The sequence below is a fragment of the Stylophora pistillata genome, chromosome 2 (genome assembly GCF_964205215.1).
Source record: "Stylophora pistillata chromosome 2, jaStyPist1.2, whole genome shotgun sequence".
NCBI classification, from domain to species: Eukaryota; Metazoa; Cnidaria; class Anthozoa; order Scleractinia; family Pocilloporidae; genus Stylophora; species Stylophora pistillata.
This window is the reverse complement of record NC_142520.1, coordinates 40,240,666-40,256,347: the sequence shown is the minus strand read 5'-3', so window position 1 is coordinate 40,256,347 and position 15,682 is coordinate 40,240,666. Positions and strand designations below refer to the sequence as shown.

Genomic DNA, 15,682 nt, shown 5'->3' with positions numbered 1-15,682 from the left:
CTTACAAGTGAAACGTAATGGGGGGAGGAGGAAGGGGGGGTTGCTTTAACGATTGACGGTTAATTTTTTCCGATCTGACGGTTGACGGTTAAATTGTCTTAAATTACCCCATGTTGGTTTAAATTAGAGTGTGGAAGGTTACATAGAATGAAATCGGTTTTATTACACCAATTTCTATGATTGTTCATTAAACTTTCGCCAACATCCCGTCCAACCAGAACCAAAACCGTAACCAATCGCGAATTGGCCGGTTGCTCCCGTTTTCCCGCCCTTTAGGGCTTTAACACGTATCTACTTTGGGTTCTGATTGGTTCCCTTGGATGTTTCTCTTTGTTCAAATTGGCTACTGCGAAGACTTTAGGTCCGCATTCTAAAAGGTTTTCTCAGCTACAAACACTGCAAAAGGTATACTGACTGAGAACTTTAATAAGCGTACAAATTTTAGCATTGAAAAGTTATACTAAAAAATTAATCTATTTGTAAAGAAAAAAAAACAATCAGCCTCTTTCGTTTTACCAGAGCTGACAAGTACTGTGAACAAATACTTTCAAGACGGTTGCATACAGATACTGTGGATTTTTCGGAGGGTGGCGCATATCGGCGTATTTGTATGTTGCCAACCTTGCCTAGTATGGTTTTTTCTCTTTGTATTATGTTTTGTATCATCAGTATCATTCTTTTTGGCGTTTAAGCGGACTGTGTAGAGACTACTTCAAGAAATTGTATCTAAAGCTGTGCGAAGAACAGCTTTAAATTTTGTTAGAACCCCCATTTGCTAATTTTAAAATACCCATATCATATAATCAGTCGATGTGTCAATACATATAAGGACCTCGACAAGTCAGGGTAAAAAAAATGCAACATATGTACAAAAGATAAATGTAAAACCACTTAATTTTCATTCAGCCGCTTTCTATACCTGATTTTCTTTGGCTATAATGTTTGCATCGGTGTACAAACAGAAGGATTGTGATAGGAAAGCACATGCCTATATTTTGGTATGTTGCCTTAGGCTCATATCGTGAACAACTAGATTCCATGCTTGGCTATATTTTGTTGTTGTTGTTCTTTTAGCTTCTAAGGCTATTTTTTCAAAAAAAAGCTACTTACAATTGATTGAAAACTGTGCTAAGAGAAACTATTGTGTTAGAATCCCTGCTGGCTACATCACATTATAAAAATACCTGTTGAATCGATTGTTGTATCGATCATATATGCAAGTGAAATAACTGGGGTAAAAACCTTTCACTATGTACGAAGTAAAAGCGTATAACCACACGATTTTCACACGGCCAGTCATTTCCACTGTCCCAATCAAAGTTTCTTTAAAAAAAAGTCAATACATTATCTCAGTCGAAAGTCAATTTATGTTCACTCATTAAATGACTTGGGTAACACGGTGATGGAAATAATAGTGCCATGCGGTTATAAATTGAAATCTTCACGATGATATCATGATCACAGTTTACCCTTGCAAAAAATCAAAGTTGCACTGATCATTTGTAACACAAAAATCGTGTTCTGAAAAGTCCAAAATAATGATGAACGGCATAAATTAACTGTATTTTTCTTCGAAGAACTTTAAGCCCTGTTCGAGGAACTTTAAGCCTTGTTCTGCACCTTTAATGGCGCCTATTAAAATCGATTGTCCTCCTGCCGGTTGACTTTCTTCCGATTGATTTTCCGCTGAATGACTTTCCGCCGATTGACTTTCTGCCGAATGACTTTCCGAGTCTATTTGGAGAAGGCTTCTTCTAGATTTAAAATACTCTGCAATTTCTGTTTCCTCGTTCATTTGAGCCAAGTCAGCTGCATCTTTTCCATCCACTTTCAAGTCAATATTGGCGTTGAGTTCAACCAGCTTTTTAACAACTGGAATGTTGCCATTCATCGCTGCAAAATGCAGAGGTGTGAATCCGTCCTCATCACATGCATTTATATCTGCTTTGTACTTCACAATGAGCTCTACAATGTCGGGACCAGCACTTTTGCTAGCAACATGAAGAACTGTCTGACTTTGTGTGTCAGGAAAGGTATAACCCATTTCATTGATACTTTGCCGTACGTTCTCTGGAGGATCCTTTCCCCACCCACTCGTGAGGATGAGTCCAAAGTCGGCAACGTCAAGACTACCACCATTAGTCCGCCTTAAGAACAAGGGCATTAAGGCTTTCTTTACCAGGACATATTGCCAGCATAGTTTTCCCCCGTCTGTCCCACGAACGAGATAGATTCTATCACTTGCATTCTCTTTATATTTCAGATTCACATCAGCCTCGCTTTCCAGTAAACATTTGACTATGTATTTTTGTTTATTTTTGACGGCGAAAAAAAGCGGGCTTTGACCCTTGGTGTTGCACAGGTTGACGTCACATCCTGAATCTATTAGTAGCCGGGAGACGCTTAAGAATCCACTATCTACAAACTTATGCAATCCCATCCTTTCAGGGATGTTTGGAAGACATAAATTGGCTCCATGCTTTAAAAGGATGTCAACGGCCACGTAGTTGTTGTACCAAGCTGCCAAATGCAAAGGTGCAGCCTTGCTGTCCGTCCTCTGAGCATTTACGTCAGCTCCAAGATCAATGAGGGTATTGATAAAGTCACCAGATGATGATATACTCGCCCACATCAAAGGTGTGCGGTTGCATTTTCCTGGTATGTTTATATCCACACCCTCGTTTAGAACAATCTCCACAGCCTTCTCAGCATCATTATTGCAGTCACATAAGTGCAGCTCGGTTAATGAATCGATCTTCTCAACATGCTCTTCGTAAAATGTTTCTATATCAAGATTTCCTTCTCCTTTATTTTGCAGAGCCCAGAGAATTTCTAACGCAGTTTTTCCAGGAAATACCTTTGCTTGGCTTCCTGTTCTTAGTAAATTCATGTCTTGAACAAAATTCCCAAGATGGATCGCAGCTTTCATAAACGTGTCATAGTCGCCATGAAATACAGCCGCGTGTAGTTTATTGAAGCCGGATAGTGCATCTACATGAAGAAAAGCTTTTCTGGAGAGGGATGTAAGGCTAGCCTGAAATAAAAATTACCCTATGGTAAGTTGACATATTAAAAGCGAACGAAATTCATAACTAAAAAATAGCTCTTACGACAGAATCAGATCCTCTAAATGTGTCTGCATTGTGTGACAATGATCCATACACAAGTTGGCATGTCAGAACGTAGTCAAAATAAAACAAACATAAAATCTAGTACATCACTTGAGGATTATTATCCAAAAACACTGAAAATGGAAATGTGATTTCTTAACCTTTAACGAGCAAGACATTCTGTTTCGGCATCCGTCATTATTTATCGCTGGGGGGGGAGGGAAGGAATCTAATGCTCCTACAAGGTTCTGTGCTATTTATATGGTCCCCCTCAAGGGCGGTCAATTCTCAATAGTCCCTCCTGTAAACCTCCTGTAGTCCCTCTGAAAACCATGTGATTCCCAAACTGAAGTCCTTCGAAAACCCTCTCTCCCCGCTTCACTCACATGAGAAGACACATGGGGCTTACACTGCAAGTATCCCGGAGAGCTCCATACAATTCCTTATAATTTTATTGTGAGGAATGGTATAGAGCTTTTTAAGCGTTAGTCGAGGCGCGGCGGGTGTTGTCACGTATGATCCTTATGAGGTGTTTTTCCCGACGTTCTTCTGACAGAAGAATGTCACATACTGAAAGCAAACCAGACACGATTGAAGAGCAACTCCGGCTTGTACATGTCATCGAGCTCATTAAAACGAGCATTGAATTTCTTGCACATCAAATAGCCTTTGTTTTATACTAGTACACCGATCTCGAGCTCATTTGTATTTCGAAAATAGATCAGTTAGCTGCATAATTATGACGGAATTTGTGAAGGAATTTGAAAATGAAGAAAAACGAAAAGAGCGAGTTATCAAAACACGAAAAACACTCCAGAAGAAAGAAACAGACAGAGAAAAGAAGGGGAAAGAGGAAACAAGGGAAGCAAATGCCGAATTCAACGAATAAAAATGTTGAACTAAAATAATTCAACCACGAAGCAAATGACGAGGTCCCATGTACTTCTGTGGCTAAGGAAAAGAAGCTGCGTCTTTCGAACCAATATCTTGAGCCGAAAAATATCAAGAACCCTGTCTCCTCGCGCTTAAACCAGGCAACAGAGAGAAGAACGTGGACTTGGGTGGTTGCTCAAGAGCTGCTAAGATGATTCAAATGGCGGTTGGTGCCGACGCAATTGTCTCGCAGAAACCTCGCTAGAAACGTCAACAAACCTTTTTAATTGCAAAAGAAAAAAAAACCACAGCGATCAATGGATCCAAATTTGAAGCCAAAGAACGTAGGCCAGAAGACATTGAATACTTGTCTAAAATCCAGTTGACAGTGGAAGCCTTGGAGTGTGTTTTCTCAGGCGCTATCGAGGCATCGAGATTATTGTCTAGCGAATGACCCACAATGAAGAGGATAAAGAAAGAATAAGGAGAGATTTACTCCACGAAACAAAGGTTGCTTCTGCTTTGGGGGACCATCCGAATGTACGCATGATTTTTGGTTTTGTTACAAGGACCTCACCATTATGCCTTGCGACTCAATTTCAAAGTGTCCAGTAAGAAAGTTTAACTCTCCATCAAGAGGACGATAACAACGTTGTAACTACAGCAAACTGTATTTCTATATTTCAAAAGATATGATGTGCTTTAGACCACGTGCATTCTAAAGGATACCTTCATAACGATATAAAAGGAAACAATGTGTACTAGAACGGCCCTCAATCTGTGGGGAATTCAGCCCAGTTCTTCTAGACTTTGGAAAGAGCCTTAAGGTTTCATCTGTTCCGTTGTACCGCAGAAACGGCACCGTTATGAAATACGAAGGGCAAAGCTATTTAGCCCCTGAGGTTGTAAGTGAACGACTCTACAGCGTTGTCAGTGACATTTTTTTTATTAGGAAGAATGCTTGTTACGTATGATGCACGATCCTCGCAGTAGATAGCGCTATTTAAGCAATAGCGAAAATCAAACCTGAGAAAAATCAGGCCTGTACGGGATTCGAACCACTGACCTCTGCGATACTAGTGCAGCGCTCTTACCAATTGAGCTAACAAGCCAACTGGGAGCAGGCGGTTAAGTTGATTCGTAATAAACCCGTGAAAGTGATAAATCAGTACAATGAAATATATGAAGTTCATATATTTTGAACTGCGGTATTAGATACGTGTGATGCACGATCCTCGCAGTAGATAGCGCTATTTAAGCAATAGCGAAAATCAGACCTGAAAAAAATCAGGCCTGTACGGAATTCGAACCTTGAACCTGATTCGTAATAAACCCTTTCACGGGTTTATTATGAATCAACTTAACGGCCTGCTCCCAGTTGGCTTGTTAGCTCAATTGGTGAGAGCGCTGCACTAGTATCGCAGAGGTCAGTGGTTCGAATCCCGTACAGGCCTGATTTTTTTCAGGTCTGATTTTCGCTATTGCTTAAATAGCGCTATCTACTGCGAGGATCGTACATCATACGTATCTAATACCGCAGTTCAAAATATATGAACTTCATATATTTCATTGTACTGAAGAATGCTTGAGGCGCTATCGTCTTTGTTGGATTGTTATGACAGGGTCGAGAATTGATCAACCTGAGATAAGCCGTCAGAGAGACCTAGCCTTGATGTTTCCTCTATTAAGATTGCTGAGGTTAAATTTAAGGTGTACCTTTTTCCAAGTCAGCAGACCAAATATCAGATAGAATTGCATCTTTGCATGAAATCTCGCATTCTGATTGGTTAACGAAGCGAGGTGCTCTGCGTGGAATTGCCAGTTGAAAACAAGGCTAAGCGATATTGTTTCGTATCTACGTATACATAACAGCCACAAGTAATGCAGTTTTCTTTTTTTTTTTTCTTGTCTTTATTCAAATATGCGATTCAAGGAAAATTCATCACTTGACTCGTGGATTCCGCGTCAAATTGTCCTTGAAAACTGGTATTGCACTCATCGCTTCGCAATTCGTGCGATATCGCTTTTATTAATTTAGTCATAATTATTATTTGTTTTCTTCGTTCCTTTTTTTAATTGTAAGTAAGCAGCAGCCAACTCGAAAGCTTTGTTTCTTTGGCTGTTGCACACTAATTAAAAAATCATGTGTGTATATAATTATAGATCTTCTACTATTAACTTTTCTATACTTGTTTTGTTTTTTTTTCTTCTTGCTCTTTTTCTTCTACCTGAATAGTGTGAATAAAAAATGTTGCTGTTGTTGTTGTTGTTGTTGTGTGCAATTTAAAGTTACTTCACACCTTCGCGGGTGTCATTCGAGGAAAATTCGTACGCGCACTAGTTTCGAGAAAACCTTATAGAGGATATTACATGGCCGCTTGGGGATACGAATTTTATCTTCTCGTGCTGAAAGTATCTCTTGCGAGTGAGCTGCGCTCACTCATGAGAGATACTTTCAGCACGAGAAGATAAAATTCGTATCCCCAAGCGGCCATGTAATGTTCTGTTTATTATATAGATACTAATGAAATTTCAAATCAACCGACCGCGCGCCTGAGCGAGAAGCTCTATTGTAACTGGGTAATTATGTTGGTAACCATGGCCACATCAATATCCTCACACGTGAAAGATAAAAATAGTATCTTCACTGCGCGTGGTGAAGATATTTTTTAGTAAAAGGAGAAATTTTGGTATTTCATCAGTTTCTATATAATAAAATAAACTACACATCAAGAGAAAGCTTAATAAATGCAGTTTACGACAAAAATATAATTTAGGCATTTTTTTCATTTAAGGAGTGTCAGAAGCTAGTAAGGCGTGAAACGACCGAGGGTCCTTCTGTTGAATTCAACGGGTGTCGGAACCCGCAGCACGATCAAAATGGCTGTACAGTCTTATTCACAAGGTATCAATCAACAAAACTTTGACGGGCTTTTCCGATATTCTGATTGATTGTCTACATATCCGCATCCAAAGTTGGAGCAGCGTTAAATATGCAAAACGTGTTGCGTAAATGGACACCACGTGAAAAATATTTCAATTATCAAAATTCCCTGACACGTTTTCGTTCGTCATTATTCCTGGAATATTTTGGCGAAATTTTACGAAAATCGATCAAATCTACAAACCCTATAAATTCGCTCAAAGTGGATGTATTCCTAGCCTCTTAAAATCAAATGCGAGATTTTACTTCCTCAAGGTTTGTAAACAACTGGCGCCTCACCAAGAGATTATCTCGTCTCCTAAAACCGCGAACTAATGGGAAGACTAAACCTCCTAGCGTCAATGACAATGGATCAAGAGTTTCCCGGGAAAAGTGTCGCACAGCAGTCAGGTTTTTTTTATTTTTTTATCTCACTCTGTTGAACGCTACGTAATGGACAAAGCTAGCAGAGGAAAAACCCACGGAAAAAAAGATAGAGCTGAAGAAACTGCTGACAAGCAAAACAGTGAATCAAAAGACAGCTTAAGGAATACCCTTATCGCTGAAATGAGTTCCCTCGGGAAGGTTTATTCATAATTTCATACGATTCGAAGCGATTGCCCATGTTTTTGTACCAAGGCCAGTAATTGCTTATTCAGTAAAGGAAACTTCTTTTTTAACCCTATGTTCGACAAATGTAGATCTTATGGCACCCTCTTTGTTCGCAATTTAAATGCCAGCATGGAGAGGAGTGCCACGACTGTTTTTTCATGACAAAATGGTGCCATTTCTCTCTTCTTTAGGCATACTTTTTTCTTTTCCTTTGCCCAAGGACTCCTCTTTAATTTTGATTTATGTTTTTTATCCACGAGAAGACTTCTTTAGCTGAGAACTTCCACGTGTAAATTTTGTGAAGTGGGCACTGTAACAAAATATGCAAATAAGGGGCCGACCATTCAACTTTTGAGGGAGGGAAGGGTGATTTTGAAAAAAAAAATTCCTGCAAGCGCTTGTTGGAAGAAAAAAATTGCATACAGCCCAAATGTAACAGAAAAAATGTAACAGAAAAAATGTACCAAAAAGTTGGAATGAAAAATCCTGCACAGCAGATTGCTAGAAGAAAAAAATTCTTGATAACCAGAAATCACCCACCACCCCCCCCCCCCCCTTAAAAACCCAAATGACCGGCCCCTAACATGAAATTGCCGCGAATATTCCCCTAGGGGTTCGCCCATTTACAAGATTATGAAACCTTCGTAATTTATTAAATTTGATTTCAAAATACAATTCCTAAATAAATCGGACGCTTTTTGAGATTTTAAAACTTTCTCTTTGTAAACGTGAGGTAAAATGTCTAACTTCAATCTAATCCAAAAAGAGAAAAAAACAATTTTTCCGCCTATAAATTTCGGAAGTCATTTAATGCGGAACTCTCTCGTCAAGTAATGAATTATCTTACAATAGTTTCATTGAAAGTTTAGTAATTAAAATCTCAGCGATTTTGATACGGAGTACTATGTAAGTCCTTATTAAAATGAAGATCAACTTCTTCCCCATGATTCTGTCACGAGAAAAAGTTTAGGACCCATTTGACTTGAATAAGAACCTATTGAGAACGGGATAATTGAAAATAATTTTCTTTTATCAATTTATAACCTTGATGTGTGAACTACATCCAATTTTGAGAGGAAAAAACGGCTTTGTAATGACTGCTAGAAGGGAGAAACAATCTTTCGTAATTGGTTGTGATTCCACGGCACATTCAGTTTCTCGGCAGTCGCTGCCAAAAACCTGTAATGTCGTCTCAAAATCGGAGCAATTTTGTCCGTTTATCGATTAGGCGGGTAAACAAAATGAGACTCAACTGTGCTAGTCAAAAATTTAATATTTCCTATCAGAAAGTATCAAGGTAATATTTTTGTGTAAATTGTGTCATTCCGCCATGTTATTGAGAGAAGGACATTTTCTGTCATAAAAATTATTCACTTAAAGGGACACAGTCACGGTCTACGCATGCTCGTGTAGCTGATCGAAACTTGAAAAAGTCAGCCTGGCTTTTTCAAGTTGTATTCACAAATTCAAAATGGCGTCTAGCGGAGGATCCGGACATGGCGATAAACGCATCAACTCAGGGCGGAAACGAAAGGTTGAAGACAGAGGGGAATACAGGAAAGCGTGGCTAAGAAACCATAAGCGTACTTATGTGGAAGAAAAGACATTTAAGTTGTGGCTGCAGGCAAAATTTGATCCAGGTTGAGTCTCTCAGTGACAGCGATTCTGCTGATAGGGAAATAAAATAATGCCAGATATTACAGACATTTGTAGCATTTGCGAGGCAGACGTTTATTCTACTACACATTATAACTGGATCGTAGGCAAGCCTCAGGCGAACTCTACGGCTTTCATAGGCAGATGACGACTGCTCGTTCGAATCCTGAAGAAATTTAAAAGCAATACACAAATTATTTCGTACGCTTTTTGGACATTCAAGCCACAAAAGGAGTGAATGTATACAACTTTTCATGCATGTATTCAACTTTATATGCATACACTGTTTCTGCAAGGTTTATTGCTTGTTCCACATTTGCATTCATCTGTACACAGCACGTTTCTCCCTTTGCACGGGCACCCACGAGAACTATTTTCTTTGCGCTCCGTCGTACAAGCACTTTTATATTTACAAAAGATCACCGAAGGTTCCTCAGTAAAAGAAAATTCACTTTCGTGAGTGTTTGCTTTGGATAAACTTGATTTAAATGCAAAATATATACAGAATTCTTCAGCTCATTGATATTTACATAATGTCGGTCGAGCGTGACAAGTCTCGGAGAGAGTGTATGCTTCTGCGTATGTCAATCCGTGACAGTCTCCCTTTAAATAAATATAATGCAAGAGGAGTAGCGGTAAAGAAATAGTCATGGTGCAATCGAATCGAAAAAAGCTTCTGAAAAGTACTATACATTTGGAAAAATGCATTAATTTCACAACAATGTGCTACTATGCTACTTGAGGAGATGTTTCCTCACAAAAATTTCATTTTCATGAAGAGAATGTCTCCATGTCTTTATACTACTTAAAGGGCAGTACTCTTTGGAAAAAACTGGGTTACAGTCACTCACGAGCAACACTAAGTTACACTGCACCCATCAATGTGCCACCTAAAGAGCAGCCTATGTTAGTTATCTTTACCTAAATATAACACTGGGTTACACTGCACCCATGGGTGTGCCACCTAAAGTGCAGCCTATGTTAGTTATCTTTAACTAAATAAAACACTGGGTTACACTGCACCCATGGGTGTGCCACCTAAAGTGCATCTATGTTAGTTATCTTTACCCAAATAAACCACTGAGTTACACTGCACCCATGGATGTGCCACCTAAAGTGCAGTCTATCTTAACCTCAATAAAACACCGAGTTACACTGCACCCGTGGGTGTGCCACCTAAAGTGCATCTATGTTAGTTATCTTTACCTAAATAAAACACTGGATTTCACTGCACCCATCGGTGTGCTACCTAAAGTGCACCCTATGTTAGTTACGTCTACCTAAATAAAACACTGGGTTACTCTGCACTTATGGGTATGCCACCTAAAGTACAGTCTATGTTAGTTGTCTTTAACTAAATAAAACGCTGGGTTACAATGCACCCATAGATAGATAGATAGATAGATAGATAGTTTATTATCAAAAACCTTGCAGCCACAGGCTGAATTACGTTTGATTTACAATAAAATATATACTACAAAAAATACATGGCTAAGAAGAACTAATTTAAAAAGACAAAAATATATAATTAAGAGAAAAACAATATTACATCATTGCTTTATGGACATAGTGATGGATAAAACTATTTCGAGTACGAATGGTGTGGAGGCGCCGTGTAGTAAAAGAGTGCTGACTCCTTAAATTGACTTCGCACTCATTCTTGGGAGGTAGTAAGCTATAGAGCTTGTGCGAGGGATTAGACAGGATGGAATTAAAAAGCTTATCACATAAGAACTCGCGGCGGTTGTGTAAGGGAACTAGACCAGTCAAAAGAAGCGCCTCATTGTACGAACAATCTGGATAGATAATACGTAAAGCTCGCCTTTGACATCTCTCAAGATCTACTGAAAGGTATTGCGGGAGGCTATGATGATAAACAGGGCATGCATATTCAGTGACAGGCCTAATACAAGTCAAATAGAAGAGCAAAAGTTCCTCCGACTTGACCTGTGCACGCTTAAGCTGACGCAAAAAATACAGGCGCTTGTTTACTTTCTTTACAACTTCGGATACGTGATTATTCCACGTAAGATCGCAAGATATCTGCAAACCTAAGATCTTTGCTTGCTCTACACACTCTAAGTCCTGATCATTAACCTTAATTGGATCAAAGTTCTTTCTAGAGTGACTGAATGTTATGCGCAGTTCCTTGCACTTGGTTTCATTTAATTGGAACTTGTCAGCAGAAGCTTGCGTCGCGAGTTCGTCAACCGCTTGTTGGACTTTGCTGACCTCAGACTTCATGACTGTTTCAGAAATAGTGGAGTCATCGACATATTTCCACATGTCTGTACCCGGGATGATGAGGTCGTTTATCATAATAGTAAATAACCAGGGGCCAAGTTTTGTGCCCTGTGGGACCCCTGATGGGATGGCCCCCCACTCCGAGTAACAGTCCTGACTAAGTTTAACACGTTGTCGGCGACAGGACAGAAAGTCCACTATCCAGTCAATTATTCCGCTTGGAAGATCGTATGAAATGAGCTTCTGAACTAGGATCTGGTGGTCAATAAGGTCAAACGCCTTGCGGAAGTCAAAGAGGATGGTTCTGACAGTTGCACCGTTCCCATCCGTAGCACTAAGCTATGAGTGGACCATGCTTATTAGTGCTTGTGTCGTACTGGAACCTGGCACAGTCCCAAACTGCCGTACATCCACTTTCGCCAACACAACAGGCTTGAGGAAACTCTCCACGACGAAATCTTCAGCAACCTTAGAAAGCACGGGAGTTAGGGATATTGGACGTAGATGTTTGTTTACATCGTGTATTGGGTTCTGCTTTGGTACTGGAGTGATGTTAGCGTCCTTCCAAGACTGAGGCAACCGTGCTTCCTTAAACGAACAGTTAAGGATATCAGTCACAGGCAGTGCTAGTAAATCTGCATTCTCTTTAAGAAGCCAACCGGGGATTCCGTCCGGACCGGTTGCCTTAGTTGGATTTAAGGCGGATAGCTTCTTTAAAACAGAGAATTCTGATACCTGGAAAGCACTCTCCTGGTCAGAGTTGGTTGAGGTGTTAGGTGAAAGGGGGGTGAAGACGCGCATAGGAGCCAAGAACGCCTGGTTGATGGTGTTAGCAATGTCTATCGTGCTTGGAGGCGAACCTCTCTGACCACAATCAATATGTTGGTAGAGGGTAGCTGGATTAACGCCTCTAGAAGCTGCGTCTGACATACCACTGAGCTTCTTTACCTCACGCCACCAAACTGCGGGTTTACAGTCCTTCAGATGTTCAACCTTGGAGTTATAGAACTTTGCACGGCATACTTTCCTCTCACGATTAACGCGGTTTCGTAGGGTGCGGTACTGCTCCTGGTCGCCTTGAGCGAGGGCCTTTTGGCGGCTGTGAATGAGACCCTTCAATTGTTGATTGACCCAGGGCGGCTCGTTGGTTTGTACCGACTTAGACTTCAGGGGGAGGATGTGGGTGTGCCACCTAAAGTGCAGCCTATGTTTGATACCTTTCACAAAATAAAACACTGGGTTACACTGCACCAATGGGTGTGCCACCTAAAGTACAGCCTCTGTTGGTTATTTTTAACTAAATAAAACGCTGGGTTACAATGCAACCATGAGTGTGCCACCTGAAGTGCAGCCTATCTTTGATACCTTTCACAAAATAAAACACAGGGTTACACTGCACTCATGGGTATACCACCTAAAGTACAGTCTGTGTTAGTTATCTTTAACTAAATAAAACGCTAGGTTACAATGCAACCATGAGTGTGCCACCTAAAGCGCAGCCTATGTTTGATACCTTTCACAAAAAACAACACTGGGTTACACTGCACCAATGGGTGTGCCACCTAAAGTACAGCCACTGTCAGTTACCTTTAACTAAAGAAAAAACTAGGTTACACTGCACCCATGGGTGTGCCACCTAAAGGGCATCTATGTTACTTATCTTTACCTAAATAAAACACTGGGTTTCACTGCACCCATCGGTATGCCACCTAAAGTGCAGCCTATGTTAGTTATCTTTACCTAAATAAAACATTGGGTTACACTGCACCCATGGGTGTGCCACCTAAAGTGCAGTCTATATTAGTTATCTTTAACTAAATAAAACACTAGGTTACACTGCACCCATGGGTGTGCCACCTAAAGTGCAGCCTATGTTAGTTATCTTTACCTAAATATAACACTGGGTTACACTGCACCCATGGGTGTGCCACCTTAAGTGCAACCTATGTTAGTTGCCTTTAACTAAATAAAACATTGGGTTATACTGCACCTTTGGGTGTGATCTATAACAAAAGAAAATACTGTGTTACTCTATACTTTTAGTTTCACCTGCTGAAAAAGAGCTTACAACTGGCTCAGACTGCTCTGGAAAACAAAGACGTGACAGTTGAGGAAAAAAAAACCGGCTCGACTAATGAAAAAAGCCTGCTAATCTTTTCCTCAGCTACATCCCTCGCTGTTCGATTCCTGCCGTTTGAAACTTGTTTCTCGTTTTGATTTTTAACAACTGAAATTTTTTTTTAATCGTTTTTTGGGATTTTTCGAGTCGGAAAATCCCGAAAACGACTCAAAAAAGATTTTAGTTTTTACAAAGATGACAGGTGAAAGTTTCAGGAATGCGGTTTTGATTTTTCTTTCTCTTTTTAATACACTTTTTCTATTGGCTGGTTTAATTTCATTCAAAATGCTTCCTTTCAGAACAGTTTCCTGAGGTGTTGCGATAAACGTATTTGTAGCATAATCATAACCATGGGTGCACATATATTAGACCCAAAAAGATGCATTTTGAGAGAATTATCATCACATTCTATGCAGGAAAACTTGACACTCATCAGCACTACTAGAGGACTGCCATCCGTTTATGCAAATAAGTAAACCTTGTTCTTGTTGAGCGGGAAAAAATCCTAACTTTTAAAAACCAAATTTATTAGCACTTCTGATGAACGTTTATACTCCCCTTTTTACAGCCACCTATTGGAAAATTTCATTGACATTGCCCTTCGCTTCTGGGTCGCCAAATGCGCACATGTTTCGAAGCACTAACGCCAAACTTTCCTTCTTTTTCCGCACACGTAATGCGCGTCCTTGATAACGCTACTGCTTCGCTGCTTCATTAAAAGCACCTTTTTTAGATTATCTAAATCTTCCTTTTCGCTGATATTCTTTAGATTTGGGGGAAGATTCTTGTTTTTAGCTCTCAGCGAGGTTCCACTGTTTGGGGGTGTCATGGCTACAGATGACCTTGTTCGTTGGTGTCTTTGGCATTTCCAACCGCCGTCAAGCAGGTGTCGTTCTTTGTTTGCTTGGCTTTGGTTTTCTTCGTCAACAGACATGTTACTGAGATCTACTGTGTTCAGCAAATCTCTCAGCTACGAAATGATCTCAGAGCTTTCCGAAGAAGAACAGCGAGGCATAGCAGTTATCAACCCAAACGAGGAACAGAAATTTTTTGTTGCAATTAAAGACTTCTTGTTAGAGTAGTGGCGGCTATCTTGCAGCCGAATGTAGGCACTGTTGATTTTTTGAAAATCGCCTGGAAAACTGGCGACAACAGGCGACCGCTTAAAATGTTGTGTCGGCATTGATCCACAAACTTTGGTACTAATAATCTACCAACTCAATTGTGGAATTAATTCAGGGATGATGACCCGAGTGAAGTGTGAGAAACCTTCCTCGGTGCCATCTCTACTGCTACTGAATCACACGTTTGTAATACAAATGTGCAAAGCAAAGATTGGCGGGCAAAAATCTTGACATTTGAATACTGAAATAGTCACGTTATGTAGGTGCTAACTCGAGAGTGTTGATAACTTGATCATCTAGTCGGTCCAAGGTCTGCCTTTTGGTCGAAAGTCGAGGGTCGAGGGTTACATGTCGAGGGTGAGGGTAATGTGTCGACGGTCCCAAAAAACTAAAAATAATGAAAGTATGATGAACAGCAATGAACATATTAAGCTACTTACCAGTGGAACGTCATTAAGCGACGCCTCCAAGGCAATCCGCGGGGCCTCCTCGAAGTCTTGCTTTTGGTAACGATACCAAAAGTCATTGTCCAAAGGCGCAGATATTCCTTGCAAGAATTCTGAACACGAGAGAGCACGTGCACCACTACGGGTGCCGGGCTCAGGTGAGTTTTCCGACGACGACATTTCGAAAAGTAATCTAAAGTCAGAAAGCAGACACACTTTGAAAACAGGATCCGTATGATGAAGGTACATAAGGGCCTGTTCGCACTATTTGCAAAAAAATCTGTCAACGCGAAACCATTTTCAGTGCGAACAGCTTTTTTTGACAAAGCAAAATTTTCACATTGAGTCAGTTTGCTAGACATAACGTCTCGTAGTCACGTTCGACGCACTAAAAACTACTATAAAACGAATACAAGAATTGTAAAAACGTGTAAAATGGTATATAAAAGGTCACTTGTAAAAATGTAGCGGAATTCCAAATCGATTTCGATCAATTACGATCCTCATCAGTAGTACTCCGCCATGTTTAAAATACTCATAAATAATTGTTCATATAAGTGACTCTGAAATGTCCA

At 40.1% G+C, this 15,682-nt stretch overlaps 1 protein-coding gene and 1 pseudogene across 1 annotated transcript; one reads left to right on the top strand and one right to left on the bottom strand.

The window, feature by feature from the left end:
• Positions 1 to 406: 406 nt before the first annotated feature.
• LOC148739483 (transient receptor potential cation channel subfamily A member 1-like) lies at positions 407 to 15,356 on the bottom strand. Its single transcript, XM_088748198.1, has 2 exons — positions 15,102 to 15,356; positions 407 to 3,034 (listed from the first exon to the last, which is right to left on the bottom strand). Exons 1-2 carry the CDS (start codon positions 15,354 to 15,356, stop codon positions 1,556 to 1,558), a joined length of 1,734 nt encoding a protein of 577 aa, XP_088604324.1. The 3' UTR covers positions 407 to 1,555.
• LOC148739484 (uncharacterized) lies at positions 3,850 to 5,663 on the top strand (annotated as a pseudogene).
• Positions 15,357 to 15,682: the final 326 nt, after the last annotated feature.